The sequence below is a fragment of the Anomaloglossus baeobatrachus genome, chromosome 1 (assembly GCF_048569485.1).
Source record: "Anomaloglossus baeobatrachus isolate aAnoBae1 chromosome 1, aAnoBae1.hap1, whole genome shotgun sequence".
NCBI lineage: Eukaryota > Metazoa > Chordata > Amphibia > Anura > Aromobatidae > Anomaloglossus > Anomaloglossus baeobatrachus.
This window is the reverse complement of record NC_134353.1, coordinates 335,324,796-335,345,466: the sequence shown is the minus strand read 5'-3', so window position 1 is coordinate 335,345,466 and position 20,671 is coordinate 335,324,796. Positions and strand designations below refer to the sequence as shown.

Sequence of the window (20,671 nt, the reverse complement as noted above, 5' to 3'; positions counted from 1 at the left end):
AAATAGACTTAAGGGTACTTTACACGCTGCGATATCGGTACCGATATCGCTAGCAAGCGTACCCGCCCCCGTCGGTTGTGCAACACGCGCAAATCGCTGCCCGTGGTGCACAACATCACTAACACCCGTCACACAGACTTACCTTCCCTGTGACGTCGCTGTGGCCGGCGAACCGCCTCCTATCTAAGGAGGCGGTTCGTGCAGCTTCACAGCGACATCACACGGCACCTGTCCAGTAGCAGAGGAGGAGTGGAGATGAGCGTCCGGAACATGCCGCCCACCTCCTTCCTTCCTCATTGCCAGTGGACGCAGGTAAGGAGATGTTCGTTGTTCCTGCAATGTCACACATAGCGATGTGTGCTGCTGCAGGAACGACGAACAATGTTGTACCTGCAGCAGCAACGATATTAAGTAAATGAACGACGTGCCAACGAGCAACGATTTTTCACGTTTTTGCGCTAATTGGTGTCACACGCTGCGATGTCGCTAACGGAGCCGGATGTGCGTCACTATCGACATGACCCCGGCGATATATCGTTAGCGATGTCACAGCGTGTAAAGCACCCTTTAGGCATGGGGATAAGAATAATTTATAATTTCCTCCGATGAGCCCGACACTATTATCAGCCATTTTAGGCTGGGAAGAAGCTTACTGAGATTGCTGTGAGGAAGTGCAGACAAAATGTCTACATGAATTCTCACAAATCTCCAGTTGTGAAAAACACCATAAACATTTACATCTCAGTAAGACCTTAATTAGCCGCATCTTTCCATAGGATTTGCTTTATATCCACACCAATAGGACAAAGTGACCTGAAAAAGCTGTTCCAAGCTCTAAGTGGTACCCAGACTGTAAAGAACTAATTGTGTTGCTGCTTTAACTTTCTTAAGGGCATTTATAAAACCTCCCCCAAGGTATGGTTTTACAAAGAACACTTTGGGATTTCATAAGTACTCAATGTCACATGGTCTAATTGCATTACATTATGTTACATGTGTTACTAAAAGAATAGATTTTATCTTAAAAGTAGGAGAGGTCTAATAAAGCATAAAGGAGAGTATATTATTTTTTCTTTTTTATTAGTTTTTGTTGGGCCCATTTTTAAAATAAAATAAATATTTCACATGCATTTAATGTTCCTAATATATGTAAGTAACCAGAATGGAAACAGCAGCCTCATTGGCTTTTGTATTATTTTCTTTTTTTTTTTTTGAGAAATACTTAAAAGATAAATGTGGTAAATGTATAAAAAGTATCTGCACTCACCATCAAATGTTTGACTCCACTTAAATCTGAGTGAGAATCCTGCAAACAAATAGAAATACCTCTATGTGATCAGTAAGTGAAGTTATCAGGTGTATCACAAGCATTCCAATAAAGCGCATTCCTACCTTATCTAGTGCTCATTCCCCAGGGTTACAAAAACCAGCACTGAGTGCTTGCTGGCAGGATTTAAAGGCCTGCTTGTCTAATGTTTATACAGAAATCATTTCTCAGGAGCTGTGCCCAATGTCATAATCTACCAGGATGTCAGTCGGGTGAAATGTAATGTCTAACTTCTAATTCATTAAAAAATAGGATCGAGCTGAACCTAACCAGTCCGGTGTGTTGATAGGTTTCTCGATGCCAGAGGGAGAGAGAGTAAGTTATATGAATGGGCTATATTTTATGAAGCAATGTACTGGGTTAGCATTTATGCATATGATTGGCGGTAAAACGCTTACAGTCACAGTGACTGCAGACTTTTCATTCTAGACCGGACAACCCCTTTAAGGCTGGTTTGACCATATGACGTAGACAAACTGCTATAGTACAGGTTTAGGGAAAGCTAATTTTTAGAACTGTTATATTGGAATCATGCACTTTATTTTATCTCTACACTTACATAAAAGTAGTTATAAATTTTGGCTAATAAAGGTACTGTGCATTTTCAACCAAGAGATTGTAAGCTTATTCTGGGTATGCAATACATTCTGGTGCTACTAGGACATCAATAAATGTATGTAGGAGTAATTTGTACTGTCATTACTTCACTTTCCGCCATAACTCACCTTCTTCTAAATTAAAGGACTGGCACATGACTTATTTCTTCCAAAGACAATACTAAGGACCAGGGGGCACTCACTGCGAGTGGAAGAAAAGTGATTCCAACAGCTAAATAGGAAAGGGTTCTTTACAGTTAGAGCAGTCAGACTGTGGAATGCCCTACCACAAGAGGTAGTAATGGCAGATACTATAACAGCTTTTAAAAAAGGGCTGGATGATTTCCTCAGTACACAAAACATTGTTGGTTATAAATGACTTAGTGACTAAATGTAGAACTGGTGGAGGAAGGTTGAACTAGATGGACCTAGGTCTTTTTTCAACCTAAGTAACTATGTAACTATGTAACTATGTAAAGTGTTTGGCAACTTTATGTCTATTTCATCTAATAGGTTGGAAACGGCAATATATGAAACTTACCAATATATGGTAAACTTATGACAATTTAAGCTCTCACTTTAGACATACCACCCTATTGTCACTAAAGCCTTCTCCGCAGTCTACATAACCATCATCCTGAGCAATGCTCCCGATAGAGGGATATAAGTGACCAGAGATATCAATCAGCCACCTCTTTCAATAAAAAACAGTGGCGTAGAGAAACTAGCTAAAAAAAAAAAAGCTGTGGTTTTCAGTGTCAATTACAATAAACATTAGGCCAACCTCTTTATTAACCAAATTCAGAAAAAGGTGAATTACTGAGGAAAGAATCAAGGCAAAACAGCCCAAATTGCTACTAGATCATACACAGTTTTTGGTCTACTATATAGTCAACCCCTTTAACATGCATAGTGCTAAAACAAGCATATAAATTATATAAATGTACAATGACAAGCACAACGGTAGCAATGTTTTGACCTTTTGACTTTCTGGCTCCATATCTCACCTTACACTACAGCTTTGAATGTGAGACCACCATCATTTTATAGTCAATCATTACCGCTATCTCATATATAAATTTGACTTGCAAGTAGTTAGCATACGATTAGTTATGCAGATTCTTGTCATGTCACTGCATTGTTTCTGTTTTCCTCCTGGTGGTGGAAAAAAGTTAATTTTCCTGTATATCATAAACTGCAACCTGTTCTCACATTCCCTTATAGCGCAGTGTGTTATTAGGATGACTTCCAAGAGAAAGGTCACTGGTTCGAATCAAGGAGCAGCCATGAAGAAAATTTTCCTAGAAAAAAAGAAACCGCATCATCCAGCTCATTGATAGCAGTATTATGGAGAAGAAAATTGCCAAACTGCTTTTGCGAGTGGGAAGAACACAAAAGAAGTCTGCCCATCTGTTCAAAAGCAAAAAGGTGGACAACCAAGAAATCATCGGAGTCAACAAGTTGGTCGGTGATATCACAGACGTACACGCAAGTCTTGTGCAACTCACATTACACAAGTCTGGAATGGTGACCTGAAAAAAGGTGACAAGGCCTCAATTTAAATATAATCATAAGATGCGTCAGTTTGAGTTTGCAAAAAAGTACAAAAAGTGGACAGTAGACGGGTGATCTGTAGCAATGAAATGGAAATTAAAGGAGATGTCCGACAAACTCCAAATTTTTTTTTAAGCTAATCTGTGCTGTATTGTCATGTAAAACACCCCTACATTTTTTGTTTTCTAACTTTAGTTCCTCTTAAATTATTCCTTTATTCTCTGCAGACACTTTATTTACCTGCAGCTCAACCAAACATGAAATCTTCCTATGCCAAACCTCACAGTAAGAGCTGGCACCGGCCGCCTCACTGTCCAGACCTGCCTTCTGCATACTCATTGGCTATCAGTGTTCTGCCCCAGCACTGACCTCTCATTGCTCCAGCAAAAATGGGCACATTACTGTATTATGGGGACAGGGATGGGCACATTACTACATTATATGTGCGGTGGATGTGAGCTGATTGTACTGTCACAGATGAGATATCACTGCTCTGTATCTCCAATCATTGAAAATACACAGCAGTGATCCTGCTTCTCTCATCTAATCACCTCACATCCACTGCACATATAATGTAGTAATGTGCCCATCCCTGTCCCTATAATACAGTAATGACAGTAATGTAAATATAAAGCGCAGACTGCACGGCCCCCTGCACAGGTCGCGATCAGCAAGGGGGCCACGGGCTTGCGTGCCATAAGTAGCATCAGGAGCCGCTGCTGACAGCGCTTTATATCAGATGACAGATTCCCAGGCGCTCTGCAGAACCGAGCTCTATATACAGCTACTGCAGTGATCTGCTGCTGGTCTGATTGGCAGGCAGCTGATCATTGCTTTATACAGTGCTCCCATCTGTGCAGCACCCGGGAATCAGTCATCTGATATACAATGCTGACTGCACGAGCCCCCAGCACAGGCAGCGTTCAGCAAGGGGGCCACAGACCTGCGCGCCGCAAGCAGAATTGGGGGCTTCATGCAGCAAGACCACTGCACTATGGGATGTGTGGGAGGGTACAGGGAAGGGGGGCAGGAACACCACGCACTGTACCATCCCAGCAGGGCGGCTACATGACGTTGACTGTGATGCCCATCTACAAGGCGAGCATAAGCTCCTGCCCTTGTCGACGTGACATCACAGAAAGCAGCACAATCCCAGCAGGAGCGGTCACATGACCGCTCTGAGTGGGGGGAGAGCTGCTGATAGCAGAGCACGTAGGTATTTACTATCTCCTTACCTGCCCCAATACAGCCCAAAAAGTGAAATGACAAGAAAAAGGCAAAATAAACCAGATAACCCCTTTAATACACTAGGCACTTGGGTGCAAATTGGTCTGGAAGAAATAAGGAAAAAGGGAACTAAATGATTGAAGGAACTGTCAAGTTCGGTGGAGAAAGCCTGAGGATCCAACGCCCTTGGCTGTTTCACAGCCAAAGGAGTTAGATACTTGACCAAGATCGATTGTGGTCTCAATGCTGAGCATCCTACAAGATGAGTTACTTCGACAATCAAGAACTATGGGGGTGAAAAGGATGATATAGTGTTCCAGCAGGACAACAACCAGAAGCATATCATCAAGATTTGTGAATAAATGGTTCAATGACAATGAAGTAGAGGTACTGGATTGGCCCACACAGTCCCCAGACCTCAACCCAATCGAACACTTTGAAGAAAAAGCTGTATAAAAACCAAAGTGACTTGTAAAGTATGCACATACTTTGGGAACGTGTAGAAGAGACCTGGGATCAGATTTCGGTCAAAACATGCTTGAATCTGATTGGGAGCATGCATAGAATGATTTTAAATCTAAATCGAAAAAAGGAATTTACAAAACAAACTAATAAAAATTAAAATTTAGATTTTTTTTTAGCAAAACAGTAACAGTGCAGAGACATGACAATAATCTGCATTACTAATCATTTGCTAAATAATTGCAAATAAAATTTATGAATGAGATAGCCAAGATGATTGTCTATAAAATGAAGGCAGTTTCACATTCGAAACTGTAGTGGATGGTGAGATATGAAGCCTGAAAGTCAAAAGGTCAAAACATTGTTACCCTTTTGCTTGTTTTTGTAGGTATTGAGATTGCAATCCAGTTTATCAACCAAAATTATCATCATTTGTAGAAGTTGAAGATTAATTCATGCTAAAAAAATAACAATTTTTCTAGATTTAAGTGAAAATGTAATTTCCATCTTACCTCTTTGGCATCTTCTTTGTGGAGACAGTAGCTGGTGCTCAGCACACATTCTGCACAACACTTCCCCTCAAAATGGACTAATTCTTCACCCTGATAAAGAAAGGCAGATTGCTGCAGTGTGAAGAACTCTTTTTTGCTGAGGTCATGTCGGTTTTTTGAGTGAACAGAGGCTAAAATTGTAGAATTTAAAGATCTGACTTTATTCATCTTGAGGAGTAGCATTTAGAGGCTCTCTCTAAAGAAAAGCCAACTCAGCACATTACTGGAAAGCCTATTCTCTGCACTTAAGCCGGATATCTATACCAAAGGTTAATACAAACTGCTAAAGCGATAATGAGCACACATCCCACCGAAAAAAAACACAGAAAACGTCAAAAACTCCTTGATACAATAATGCACTCATATTTGTAGTAATTCATATCTGTTTCTGGATGTCAATAAATGTGTATCTAATATAACTCCCAGAAAGTCAGTCACTAGTCATGGGCGGACCCGAACTGTAAAAGTCCGGATCCACGCAGTTTCAACAGTATCCGGGTGCCGGGCCCGGAGTTTTCAGGGAACTCCGGCTAATTATCCAGAAACTCAAGAAATAAAAAAACGAAACAAAGGAAAAATAAAGCAAACGCGCTATACTTAGAGTCTATGGCACAGCTGTAACTGCTTCCTGGGCGCTCACTAGCCTCATACTTATTCACTGCTTCCACCACCCATCGGCAGTCCTGGCGTCTGTGATGAGCTGCAGTCAGACGCTTCTCCACCCTGTGTGACAGCATCTGACTGCTTGCAATCACAGACCCTGTCTGTGGGTCACTGTAAATTAGAGTAAAAATAAAGAAAAAAATTGGAGTAGGATCCCCCAATATTATGATATTCAGCCATGATAAAGCCCGACAGCTGAGGGCTGGTATTCTCAGGCTGACGAGACCCATGCTTATTGGGCCCCCAGCCTAAAAATAGCAGCCCAAGGTTATCGCATCCATTAGATGCGACAATCCCAGAACTTTACCCAGCTCTTCCAGATAGCCCTGGTGTGGTGGCAATTGGGGTAATAAGGGGTTAATAACAGCTCACAGCTGCCACTAATGCCTAGATTGATAATTGGGAGGTGTCTATGAGACCCCCTCATTACCAATCTGTAAGTGAAAAGAAATAAAAACATAAAACACAGAAAAAAACTTTTATTTGACATGAAATACAAAAAAACAACCTCATCACCAATTTACTAAAGGGAACCTGTCAGGTGCAATATGCACACAGAACCACGAGCAGTTCTGGGTGCATACTGCTAATCCCTGCCTAACCATCCCTGCATCTAGAAGCATAGATAAAGGAATCTTTAGAAAAAGTATCTCAAAATATCTTTTATCATATGCTAATGAGGCTAGCGACTAGATGCAAGGGCGTTACTTTCCCTGACTAGTCCGCCCTCTTAGCATGGTAGCACGCCCACATGCTACTCAATGCAGCATCACCAGCGGTGACGTGCATACCTGTGTCCGCTGTCTCCGCCGTTAAGAAGTTCCCGGCAGAAGTCCCACAGGTTCACTTTAACTCCAAAAACACCCAGGTCCGACGTAATCCACACAAGGTCCCACGGCGATTCCAGCTCCGCTACATCTGAAGTGACAGGGGGCGGCCATAGAACATGACCGCCTGCTGTGAGCTTGACGTCAAAAGATCAAATAGGAATGGACTCCTGCGCTGTCGTAAGAAGACAACATGCACATGTGTGATTTATCTGAGGGAAGAGATAAAATCTCTGACACGCGTAATAAAATCATGTTTAACCCTTAATGCTGACCATCTTCTTACAATAGCGCGGGAGTCCACTTCTATTTGATCTTTGCCAAATCCTCGTGGTGCCTGCCGCAACCATAACCTACACACTTTTAATAGCAATTGAGACTATTTTCACAACTGCATTAGGTGAGCACATCTGATTTTTCCTACAAACGTTTGTAACATTAGTACCCTATCGGCGCCTTTTGTCTTTTCAGCCTTCTTCACAGTGCTGTAAGCTTGAGGCAGAGACTGAATGAACAGCGCAATGAGCGGTGATGTCACTCAGGTTATTTGTGGTCACAGTTGTAGGATTCTTCTTGCCTCCACCTGTGATCCCAGGTAACCTGACATCAGGTGACCTCAGTAAACTCAGTAACCTCACAGAGTTCAAAGAGCTGCATCTCTTGGAAGAAAACCGCAGGTTTTTTTCCAAGATATGGCAGATTTGGTGCTGAAATTTCAACAGCATATTCCTGCACCCAATCTACACCTCCTGACAAAAAAAGCATCACTACCACATCGCGGTATGATGCGGTAGTGATGCAATTTTTTACCAGGAAGGGTAGATTTGGTGCAGGAATATGGTGTAAAAATGTCATCACCAAATTTGCATCTCTTGGCCCAAAAATAATAATAATTAAAAAAAAAAACAAACAGTTCTGACACCGTTTCGGTGCGGTTTTCTACCAGTAGGAGCAAATCTGGTGCTGAAATCTGGTGCAGACATCTGGGGCAGAAAACTGCATTGAAACAGAGCCCAAACTGTTTTTTTTTCCTATTTTTGGGGCAAGAGATGCAAATTTGGTGATTAACTTTTTACACCATATTCATGCACCCAATCTAAACCTCCTGGCAAAAAAAAAGTATTAAACCCGCATGCGGTATGATGCAGTAGTGGTGCCACTTTTTGTCACGAGGTACATGTAGATTGGGTGCAGGAATATGGTGTAAAAATTTCAGCAACAAATCTGCATATCTTGGAAAAAAAATAGCAGTTTTTGGCCAGGAGATGCAGGTCTGTGAACTCAGAGACCTCACCTGAGGTGGTCACTGAGTTTAATGAAGTTACCTAAGAACGTGTGACCTTCCAGCTGTGACCGCATATAACCTGAGTGACATCACCGCTCATCACGCGACTCAGTCTCTGTCTGAAGCCCACGATGTGAGGTCATGTTCTATGGTCGCACACTGTGCCTTCAGATGTAGCAGAGCTGGAATCATCGTGGGACTTCGTGTGGATTACGCCGGACCTGGGCATTTTTGGGGTTAATAAATTGGAGAAAGAGGGAGTTTTTTTTGTATGATATATCATATAAAGGCTTTTTAGGGTGTTTGTGTTTATTTTTATCACTTTCATATTAGCAATGGAGGAGTACCACAGATGCCGCCCATTACTAATCTAGGGCTTACTGGCAGCTGTGATGAACACCTTATTACACTGATTGTCACCACACCAGGGCAATCGGGAAGAGCAGGGTAAAGTTCTGGGATTGTTGCATCTAATGGATGCGACAACCCTTGGCAGCTGCAGGTGTCTATGTTTAGGCTGGGGGGCTCAATAAGCATTGGTCTCTTCAGCCTAAGAATACCAGCCCTCCCTCACTGTCGGGCTTTATCATGGCTGAATATCATAATATTTTTTATTTATTTTTTTTAAAGAATCTACATGCGGTTGCTCTTATTTTGATACATAGTCAAGATAAGCACAGAGCTGGGGGCTGCAGCCTGTAGCTGTATGCTTTATCTGTGCTGGAGGGGACCCTACGACAATTTTTTTAATTCATTTTTACACCCTGCCACGATATAGACCCACAGGCAGGGTCTATCGCAAGCAGTCAGACACTCTGTCACAAAGGCTGGGGGCCGCTGTTACTGTAACCATTCACATACGCCAGGACTGCCGGTGGGTGGTGGAAGCAGTGAATATGTATGAGGCTAATGAGTGGCCCCGTAAGTAGAGTGAGCTGCCTAAAAACAGTTATAGTTGAGCTTGAGACTCGGTAAGTATAGCGCGCTTGCTCTAATCTCACAAAACAACAAACCAACTTTGTAACAGTTTCAAAATGTTTGGCCTCTAGTGTTGAGGTTTACAGCCTATATACTAAAATCTCCTACTCTGATCGTATAGGAGCAGTAAGAAACTTGCTCAGGAGATTAAGGAAGGATGAGAAATTAATGAACTATATTTGCAAGGCTCTTGATATTTGTGCTTTCCAATTTTCCAATAATGTATTTCAGTTTGGGGACCACTGATATGCTCAATCCACTGCAATGGATTTTATTTGAAGCTAGATGGGAAAAACAATATGTGCAGAGTACTAATCGTGAAAAAGTGTAAGCATCAACTCACTGGGCTTTATAAGAGGAATGAAAATAGACCATTAAAAAAAGAAAGATTAAAAGTTTTCTGAAGGAGGACATTGAATAGCAAAGTAGATGGTAATGTGCAGCCTACAATTAATTTTCTCAGTGACAGAAGAGTGGGATGTAGAATTAGATAATGGAAGGCAGCAAGACAGACTTTGAATGTGAGATGCCTTCATTATTTCACACCAAAAGAATGTTTGTAGGAGGATAGGACAAAAATCTACAACCATAAATACTCATATCTTACCATTACCATGGCAGTTTCTTATACACAATATATAAGAGAAAATAACTCTGCATGTGTTTCACACTCCCATCTATATATATAATTGCCTTATTCTGTCTGTCTGTCTGTCATGCTCCAAAATTGTGTCACCGTGACATGTCCTTACGGTGACACAAAGCTGATTGGCCGCTGGGTTCGCCATGGCCCCGCCCCCCCACACGGATTGGCCTCTCGCCCCGGCTGCGCCCCCACACGGATTGGCCAGCCGCTCGCCCAGGCTCTGCCCCCCCCCCACAGATTGGCCTCTCGCCCCGGCACCCTGCAGGCATTGGCAACTCGCCCACGCCACGCCCCCCTCACGCAATAGACGTTAGCTCTCGCCCCCCCCCCCCCCGCATTGCCCGAACTGACACGGTCACGGAGCCACGAATCCCAGGTGAGTACTGTACTCCCCCCCCTTTCCCCCCTCACCAACGGGAGCCCACATCAGCGTACGCCGCCGCCGTATGCTGGTGTTGGCTCCCGTGCGAGCAGGGGACGTGTTGCGCTGGTAACCATGCTTGCATAGTTACCAGTAAATCAAGGTCCTGCAGCGGCGGGACTTCCACATGCACAAACATAACAGCACACACACACGCATACACACACACATCAGATCGCACTCACTCTCACAAACACCTCACACACACCTCACACACACCTCACACACACCTCACACACACATCGCATCCACACACTCACAGCATCCGGCGATATCGCTTGCTTCTCGGCCTCGATACTGTGCTGTGAGCTTCCAGGACCTGCCGGAGGATCACATGGCCAGAAGCATGTGGTATGTCCGGATGTTGTGACTGTGAGCGCGTATGTGCGATATCGTCAGTGTCTGTGTGTGTCAGTGTATGCGATCGGTTGTGTGTGAGTGTATGCGATCGGTCGGGTGTGTGTGAGTGGATGCGATCGGGTGTGTGTGAGTGGATGCGATCGGGTGTGTGTGAGTGGATGCGATCGGGTGTGTGTGAGTGGATGCGATCGGGTGTGTGAGTGTCGGCAGAGGAGCACGGCGTGCTGGAGGAGGCTGGGAGCAGAGAGGCTGATCATGGGGAAGGCTAGGAACGGGAGGCTGATGCTGAGGGAGGCTGGAAGGAGAGAGGCTGATGCTGGGGGAGGCTGGAAGGACAGAGGCTGATGCTGGTGGAGGCTGATGCTTGGGGAGGCTGATGCTGGAGGAGACTGGGAGCGGAAGGCTGATGCTGAGGGAGGCTGGGAGGGGGAGGCTGGGAGGAAGGAGGCTGGGAGGAGAGAGGCTGATCCTGGGGAAGGCTGGGAAAGGGAGGCTGATGCTGAGGGAGGCTGGAAGGAGAGAGGCTGATGCTGGGGGAGGCTGGAAGGAGAGAGGCTGAGGCGGGGAGGAGAGAGGCTGATGCTGGGGAAGGCTGATGCTGAGGGAGGCTGGGAGGGGAAAGCTGATGCTGGGGAAGGCTGGGAGAACGGAGGCTGGGAGGAGAGAGGCTGATCCTGGGGAAGGCTGGGAGAGGGAGGCTGATGCTGGAGGAGGCTGGAAGGAGAGAGGCTGATGCTGGCGGAGGCTGATGCTGGGGGAGGCTGGAAGGAGAGAGTCTGATGCTGGTGGAGGCTGATGCTTTGGGAGGCTGGGAGAGGGAGGCTGATGCTGAGGGAGGCTGGGAGGAGGGAGGCTGGGAGAGGTAGGCTGAGAGAAGAGAGGCTGATGCTGGGGGAGGCTGATGCTGGGGGAGGCTGGGAGAGGGAGGCTGATGCTGGGGGAGGGTGGGAGGAGGGAGGCTGGGAGGAGAGAGGCTGATGCTGGGGAAGGCTGGGAGGAGAGAGGCTGATGCTGGGGACAGAGAGGAGAGGCTGATGCTGAGAGGAGAGAGGCTGATGCTAGGATGAGAGAGGCTGATGCTAGGATGAGAGAGGCTGATGCTGGGAGGAGAGAGGCTGATGCTGGGAGGAGAGAGGCTGATGCTGGGGGCAGAGAAGCTGATGCTGGGGGCAGAGAGGCTGATGCTGGTGCAGCATGGGGGATGGAGCACGATGGGGGGGTGCGCAGCATCGGGGATGGAGCATGATGGGGGGGTGCGCAGCATCGGGGATGGAGCACGATGGGGAGTTCACAGCATGGGGGATGGAGCACGTTTGGGAGTGCGCAGCATGGCGGGTGGAGCACGTTTGGGAGTGCGCAGCATGGGAGATGGAGCACGATGGGGGGTGCGCAGCATAGGGGATGGAGCACGATAGGGAGTGCGCTGCATGGGGGATGGAGCACGATGGGGAGTGCGGAGTATGGCGGATGGAGCACGTTTGGGAGTGCGCAGCATGGCGGATGGAGCACGTTTGGGAGTGCGCAGCATGGCGGATGGAGCACGTTTGGGAGTGCGCAGCATGGGAGATGGAGCACGATGGGGGGTGCGCAGCATAGGGGATGGAGCACGATGAGGAGTGCGCTGCATGGGGGATGGAGCACGATGGGGAGTGCGCTGCATGGGGGATGGAGCACGTTTGGGAGTGCGCACCTCCCCCCAAAACACACACACACACACGCGCGCACTGCACAACACAACACACCACACACCACACACACACACACACACTGGGAACCACAAACAACTGCCCTACACAGACCCCTACACAGACACCCACACACACAGACAACGCTGCGCACACACAGCACCCAACACACAAACACCGCGGCACACACAAATATACGCACATACCGCACAACACACACATTGCACAAAACATACCTCCCCCAAAACACACCACACACACACAAACCGCGCAACACACACACAACGCTACAGACACACAGCGCTCCACAAACAACGCAACACACGCAACACACATACAACACCGCTCTCACCCCCCGCCACACCCAGACAACACCCACAACATGTACAGCCCCTACACAAACACTTGGTAACTACACACAACAACATCTATATATATATATAACAAAAATCATACATGAACTACACAATACGTAAATTCTAGAATACCCGATGCGTAGAATCGGGCCACCTTCTAGTTACTATATAATCATTCATGGCATTACAAAAGGTTTTCCAGAAAGGACTTTATAATGCCAAATGTATCTTACAAGCCAGACTCCGGGAATTTACAGCTCTAAGTGCATTCATTTCTCAGTTCCTGGTAGTACCCATTATATTGGAAGGAAACATAAACCTTATGTATACAATGGCAACATAAACCTTATGTATACAATGGCTTCTTTCTTAGTCCAGCCATCTATAACAATCTTAGGCCTATCATACAGTGACATGCAAACGTTCGGGCACCCCTGGTCAAAATTACTGTTATTGTGAACAATTTAAAGCAAGTTGAAGATGAAATGATCACTAAAAGGCATAAACTTAAAGATGACCCATTAGTATTTAAGGAATAAATATATATATACATATTATATATATATATATATATATATACACACATATATATATATATATATTTTTTTTTCATCTTTTACATTTTAGATATTACAAAAAGGAAAATGGGCTGATGCAAAAATGTGGACACCATTGGAGATTTGTGTGCTCAGATACCTTTGACCAAGGTTTAAAACCTTAATTAGCCTGTTAAAAGTTATGGTCTGTTCTCTATCATCACTAAGAAAGGCCAGGTGATGCAAATTTCACGAGTTTACAAAAGCCTACCCAGTCTCCTATAAGGCCTGTTTCACACAACAGTGAAAAACACAGACGTCTTTCACTGACGTGTAAAAATCGCATATGTCCCACCGTGTGCCGTGATTCACAGCACATGTGGGTTGTCCATGTCCAATTCGTGATACGTGCTCCGTTATCCGTGATTGCACTTGGACATATACTCACCTGTCCCCGCTCCTGCTCTCCGTGGTGCTGAACTCTTCAGCTTTGCTGTGTTTCCACCTCCGCTGCAGCTACTTTCGGGTCGGCTGTGCCTGCATACATTAATAAGCATGCCAGTAATTAGCCGCTTCTGAAGCAGCAGGCAACAGAGGTCGAAGACAAGCAGTGCTGGAGAAGGTGAATTTAAAATATTTTTTATTTTCACTGTCCGTGTTTTTCTGGTACATGTTTCACGGATCACACCATAATGTGGTCCGTGGAACATCAGTGATGCAGTAAATAAACTAACAAGTCTCCGTGCAGCAATCACGGACATGCGTGTAGGCGGCATGGAGACACGGTTAGTGAAAAATCACTGAGGTGTGCACAGACCCATTGATTTTAATGGGTCTGCATATGTCTGTTATTCTGGTACGTATAAAAACTAGCACATACGTACCAGAATCACTGACGTGTGAAACAGGCCTAACACTGTGGCAAAAAAAGCAGCCACCTAGCATTCTCAGTTTAAAATGTAATTATGAATAAGCAGTTAAGAGGAACAGTGGAGGTCAAGCTAAGGTCTAGAAGACTAAGCAAAATTTCTGTGAAAACTGCTCGTAGGATTGATAGAGAGGCAAATCAGAACCCCTGTGTGACTGCATTAGACCTTCAGGAAGATTTAGCAAACTCTGGAGTTGTGGTACATTGTTCTGCTGTTCAGAGACACCTGCACAAATATGGCCTTCATGGAAGAGTCATCAGAAGAAAACCTGACCATGAAATTCAGTGTCAGAGCTATGCAAAAGAACAACTAAACCAGCCTGATGATTTTTGGAAACAAGTCCTGTGGACAGATGAGGTTAAAATAGAAATCTTTAGCCACAGTGATCAAAGATATGTGTAGAGAAAAATGGCACAGAATTTCAGGAAAAGAACATAAACCCACCATTAAGCATGGAGGTAGATCAGTCATGCTTCGGGGTTGTGCTGCAGCCAATTGAATGTGGAACATGTCACAGACAGAGAGAGGAATGGATTCAAGGAAATGTCAACAAATTCTTGATGCAAACTAACATAACACCATCTGTAAAAAAGCTGAAGTTGAAATGAGGATGGCATCTACAAATGGATAATGATCCTAAACACATGTCAAAATCCACAACAGGCTACCACAAAAGGCACAAGCTGAAGATTTTACAATGGCCCTCACAGTCCCCTGATCTGAACATCATTGAAAATCTGTGGCTAGACCTCAGGAAAGCATTGCATGCAAGACGAGCCAGGAATCTCACAGAACTGGAAGATTACCAAGGAAGAATAGTTGAAAATCCCTCAAACAGGAATTGAAAGATTCTTGGCTGGCTACAAAAAGTGTTTGCAAGCTGTGATACTTGCCAACGGGGGTGCTACTAGGTACTAACTATGTAGGGTGCCCAAACTTTTGCATCGGCCCATTTTCATTTTTTATTCATTTAAAAATGTAAACTACAAAGGAAATGTGTCGTCTTTAACGTTATGCCATTTAGAGATAATGTCACCTTCAACTTGCTTAACTGTTCACAATAACAGTAATATTGACCAGGGGTGCCCAAACTTTTCCATGCCACTGAATATACAGATCATAAAATCACAGACAGAAGAACAGTATATTTATTTCTAACAAAAGCCACTTTTTGTTTTGAAGGTGGAAGTGGATCCCTTACCTCTTAGGCCTGTGTGCGGCTGCAAAATCTACATCAATGGTATGTCCTCCACTGGCGTATATACACAAGTATAAATGCAGCAGAGCCTGTGAGTCTTTGCGATTTATCAAGGCTCAGTAAATCATAGTGTACGTATAATCCGTTGGTGCAGTATACTTAGCAATTTTAAATGAAAAATCATAAAAATTAGCTTTTTTGTATATAGATAAGCAGTGATGTAAACAACTACATCGCTAAGTGGGAGGCCAAGATTTATCATTTAGTCCCTTCCTGCAGCAGACAATTTCCATTTTAGGGTTTTTGTTATTTCCTCCCCTTTCTCCAAGAGCCATAACTTTTTTATTTTTCTGTCCACATAGACATTTGAGGGCTTGTTTTGTGAGGTAGTTGGACTTTTGTAGCACACCACTCATTGTACCACAGAGTGTACTAGAAAACAAATTCCAAGTGCAATGAAAAAAAATACACAATTCTGATGGGGTTTTTTGAGAATTGTTTTTATGGCATACATTGTGTTCTAAAACTAACCTCTCAATAGGATTTTCCTCATCAATATGATTACGGTGATACCAAACTTATCCACTTTTTTTTTATTATTTTAGAGGTAAAATAAAATTGCTCATTTGTAAAAAAAAAAAAATATTTTGGGTAGTGTTGCCAATTTCAGAGAACTATATTGTTTATACTTTTTCAGTCAATGGAGCTTTGTGAGAACTTTTATTTTGCGGGGTGATATGACGTTTTTATTCTGGGGCTTAGTATGCACGCACGGAGGCACAGGTCACTTAAAAAAGGCACCAAGTTCATTAAAGGGAATCTGTCAGGTGCAATATGTACCCAGAACCATGAGCAGTTCTGGGTGCATATTGCTAATCCCTGCCTAACCGTCCCTGTATACAGTAGCATAGATAAAGAGATCTTTAGAAAAAGTATTACTAAAGATCGTTTCTTATATGCTAATGAGGCCCACGACTATTCACAAGGGTTTGATTTCCCTTGGGTAGCCAGACCACATAGCATGTTAGCAAGCCTCTGTGGGCGTAATAACATTCTAATGAATGCGCAGCTTCACAGCACATACCTCACTCGGCCGGCGGAGGATGGATGTCTACTGCGCATGATCTGGAGTACCCTGGGCAATGATGTGTACTAGATTGATGCCAGGTGTAACCGGAAGTCCCAGGGACTCCGGATCATGTGCAGTATGCATCCATTCTCCACCGGCCGCCATCAAGACTGAGGTGTGTGCGGCGTCGCTGCGCATTCATTAGCATGTTAGTATGCCCACAGGGGTGTGCTAACATACTAAGGGTGCCGACTAGCCAAGGGAACTCACGCCCTTGTGACTAGTCGCTGGGCATGAGTTGCTTGTGTTTTAAACAGCAGTAAATGCTATAGAGATAGATAAATCAAATTGGCTATAACAATTGCTCCATAGCACCACAGCACATTTATTTACTACAATAAGCAAATATTCATACTGTGCAGAATGTAATGTGCAGCAAAATATACCACCCAAGCTAATAAACATGAAGCAAATGCAGGTATAATAGCCCACCAAAAAGCAATAGGCAATGCATGTAATATATGTGTTCAAAAACCCATCATGCATATGTGTGGGCACAAAAAAAAAATCACAAAACAATCACCATGCAAAGCCTGAGTGAAAGAAAGGAGGATAGAAGCCCGATATGTCATAGACTTCTATACCCCACCCTGGATGAGGCTATATTCCCCACCCTGGATGAGCTTCTTTTTTTGGGGTGATATGACGTTTTTATTGATACCATTTTGGGATAGATATGACATTTTGATTACCTCTTACAGAATTTTTTGGGGGTGTTGCGGAAACCAAAACCCCATAATTTTGGTGTTTTGATTTTTTCTTCTGTTTACGGCGTTTACCAATTGGGTTAATTATATATATTGTGATAGATCAGAATTTTAGTTTGAACTTTCATTTATTTATTTTTAGTTCTTAAAACTTTTCTTCATGTTACTGTATTTATTGGTCTCCTTAGGTGACTTGAATCTGTATTTGTCTGATCGCTTGTGCTATATACAGCAATACCACAGTATTATGAGAATAGAAAAATCATGGACTCCTTTGAAGCTTAACTACAGGCTGAGTTTCAAAGGAGTTCTGGCATGACCAGCACAATGGTCTTCAACAGACCCCTGTCAACCGCTGCAACTCCTCGGTGTCCAGCGATTGCGACAATGGGCACATAGAGTGGAATCTTGGTTAACAAGAACAATCCGTTCTGGGAGTAAGCTTGTTAACCAAGTTACTCGTTCAGCAAAGCAAGATTTCCCATAGGAAATCATTGCAATGCAGACAATTCGTTCCACAACTTGTTAAATGTCCCATCCTGGTTCCCTATTATGCCATTCCACAGACGTACAAACACGCACAAATACGCACAAACACACACAAACACGCACTCACACATATTATGCTCACCTTACCTTCCGTTCCATCGCCGGCCTCCTGGATCTTGGAGTTCGCCGGTACAGGATGTGTATCGTGTATCGGGTAACCATCGTGACGAGGGAGGAACTTCTGCTGTCAGAGTGCTGACGTCAAAGGCAGGAGCCGCTTGCCTCTGATTGGCCAGCACGCTGCCTTTGAGTAGCGGCTGACAGCGGAAGTTCCTCCCTTGTCACGATGGTTGCCGATACACATCCTGTACCGGCGAACTACAAGTACCATGAGGCCGGCGATGGAACGGAAGGTACACATATTATGCTCACCTTTCCTTCCCCATTCCATCGCCGGCCTCATGGATCTTACAGTTCGCCGGTACAGGATGTGTATCGGGTAACCATCGTGACAAGGGAGGAACGTCCGCTGCCAGAGCAAGTTCCTCTCTTGTCATTATGGTTGCCAATACACATCCTGTACCGGTGAACTACAAGAACCATGAGGCCGGCGATGGAACGGAAGGTAAGGTGAGCATAATATGTGTGTGTGCGTGCGTGTTTGTTTGTGTGTGTTTGCACGTGCTTGTGTGTGTTTGTATGAACTGCAAGAGCGGGATAGAGCGTGGTGGATGTACGGAAGCGGAAGTGTGTGCAGTGACTATATTGCTCGTTCAGCAAAGCTTGCTCATAAACGTAGTTAAAAATTTACAGCAAGCTTTGCTCGTTAAGCGAAATATTCTATATAAACTGGATTACTCGTTAAGCAAGGTTCCACTGTATAATGAAGCTTCCCCATGTTGGCGCACAGTTAATAACAGCGCAATCTTACTGATTAGCAGCTGCAGGCAGATCTCTGCCCACTGCTTGTAGAGCAGGTTTTGGCTGTGTGTTACAACCATTATCTGTTGGGTATGGGGTGAACTCATCCTAAGGCGGGCTTTGCACGTTGCAACATCGGTAACAATGTGTTACCGATGCTGCAGCGATAGTCCCGCCCCCATCGCACATTCGGTATCTAGTGAAAGCTGCCGTAGCGATTATTATCGCTATGGCAGCTTTACACGCACATACCTGCCGTGCGACGTCCCTCTGGCCGGCGACCCGCCTCCTTCCTTAGGGGGCGGGTCGTGCACAGTGACGTCACACGGCAGGCGGCCAATTGAAGCGGAGGGGCAGAGATGAGCAGGATGTAAACATCCCGCCCACCTCCGTCCTTCTCATTGCAGCCGGCGGCAGGTAAGGTGAAGTTCCTCGCTCCTGCGGCTTCACACACAGCGATGTGTGCTGCCGCAGGAGCGAGGAACAACATCGTACCTGTCGCTGCACCGGCATTATGGAAATGTCGGAGGCTGCAGCGATGATACGATAACGACGCTTTTGCGCTCGATCGTATCAAAAAGGTTTTACACGTTGCGATATCGACTGCGACGCCGGATGTGCGTCACTTTCGATTTGACCCCATCGACATCGCACGTGCAATATCGCAACGTGCAAAGCCGCCCTTAGATTTCGGCCCATACACCTGCTACCGACTTGTGCCGTATATGTATGGCAGAAATCAGTAAGGGGTTAATATCTTTTGCTAACTCATTCCCACTTAATTGAAGATTAAACAAATTAATTAAAAAAAAAAAAAATTACATATAGACATATACATATTATATGTATACATTACATATATATTTATTTATATCCAATAATGAAATGCAAAGGGAATTAGCAAAACACAAATTAAATAATTAGTTGATGTGACCTCCCATTGTGGGCAGGTGTACCTACAATTCAAACAGTTTTGAAAGACGTTTTTGAAGGAACTCAGTCAGGGCGGTTGTTCCAAACATCTTGGAGTACTAACCACAGATCTTCTGTAGCTGTATCTTGTGTAAATCCTTCTGTCTTTTCATGTAATCCAAAACAGACTAAGTGATGTGGAGTTCGGGACTCAGTTTGGCTATTTAATCACTTCCAAGACTTTTTTCTTCACATCACAGGTCACACACCACGGCAAGATTGTTAAGATACTTTTCTATCTTATGTTTATTGACTATTAATTTTATTAATTGCTAAAAATAAACTATTAACACTTCTATTTATTAAGGCAATCTTAGTTGGCAGTGTTTTTTTTCCACATCTGCCTAAAATGTTTGCACAGTACTATATAAAGTTGTAACCTGCTGGAAAGGGGTACAGGAGGAAAATGTGGATGCATAGGCCGAAGCTGATCCCTAAATGTAAGGTAGAGAATGATAGATGGCATTGTAATGATTGCAGCTTTTTTTCTCCCTTTGTGGTGACTACCAACAGTACCAATTCTGTCACAAAGAATACACCGACACTTGGACTATTAATTATCCAACAACCTCCCTTTCCCATATTACTCCCTGGCATGACATACTTCCTTAACATAATTCTGCCGTTCTTACCAGTCCATGAACGTATCCATCATGTGAGATTTTGAAGAAGTGCTATTTTAGTTATCTACATAATTATGTTCCTATTATTATCAATCTACTTTGGAAGTGCTAACTTTCCTACGTCACCAAGGAATGGAGCTAAATATGGCTTTAAGTCATACTTTTGTAAACCTCATGAACAGAACATCCAAGTGATATAAAAAAAAATGAAATACAACCAAGTGGCCTA

General features: G+C 44.2%; 1 protein-coding gene across 1 annotated transcript in view; it reads right to left on the bottom strand.

Annotated features, from left to right (window-relative positions):
• FRAS1 (Fraser extracellular matrix complex subunit 1) overlaps positions 1-20,671 on the bottom strand; it is a 724,001-nt gene that overhangs the window by 364,712 nt on the left and 338,618 nt on the right. Inside the window, exons 10-11 of the mRNA XM_075352182.1 lie at positions 5,679-5,768; positions 1,268-1,306 (exon numbers count right to left, since the gene is read on the bottom strand). Of these exons, the coding sequence (XP_075208297.1) occupies positions 1,268-1,306; positions 5,679-5,768 (129 nt within the window). The remainder of the gene's footprint in view (positions 1-1,267; positions 1,307-5,678; positions 5,769-20,671) is intronic.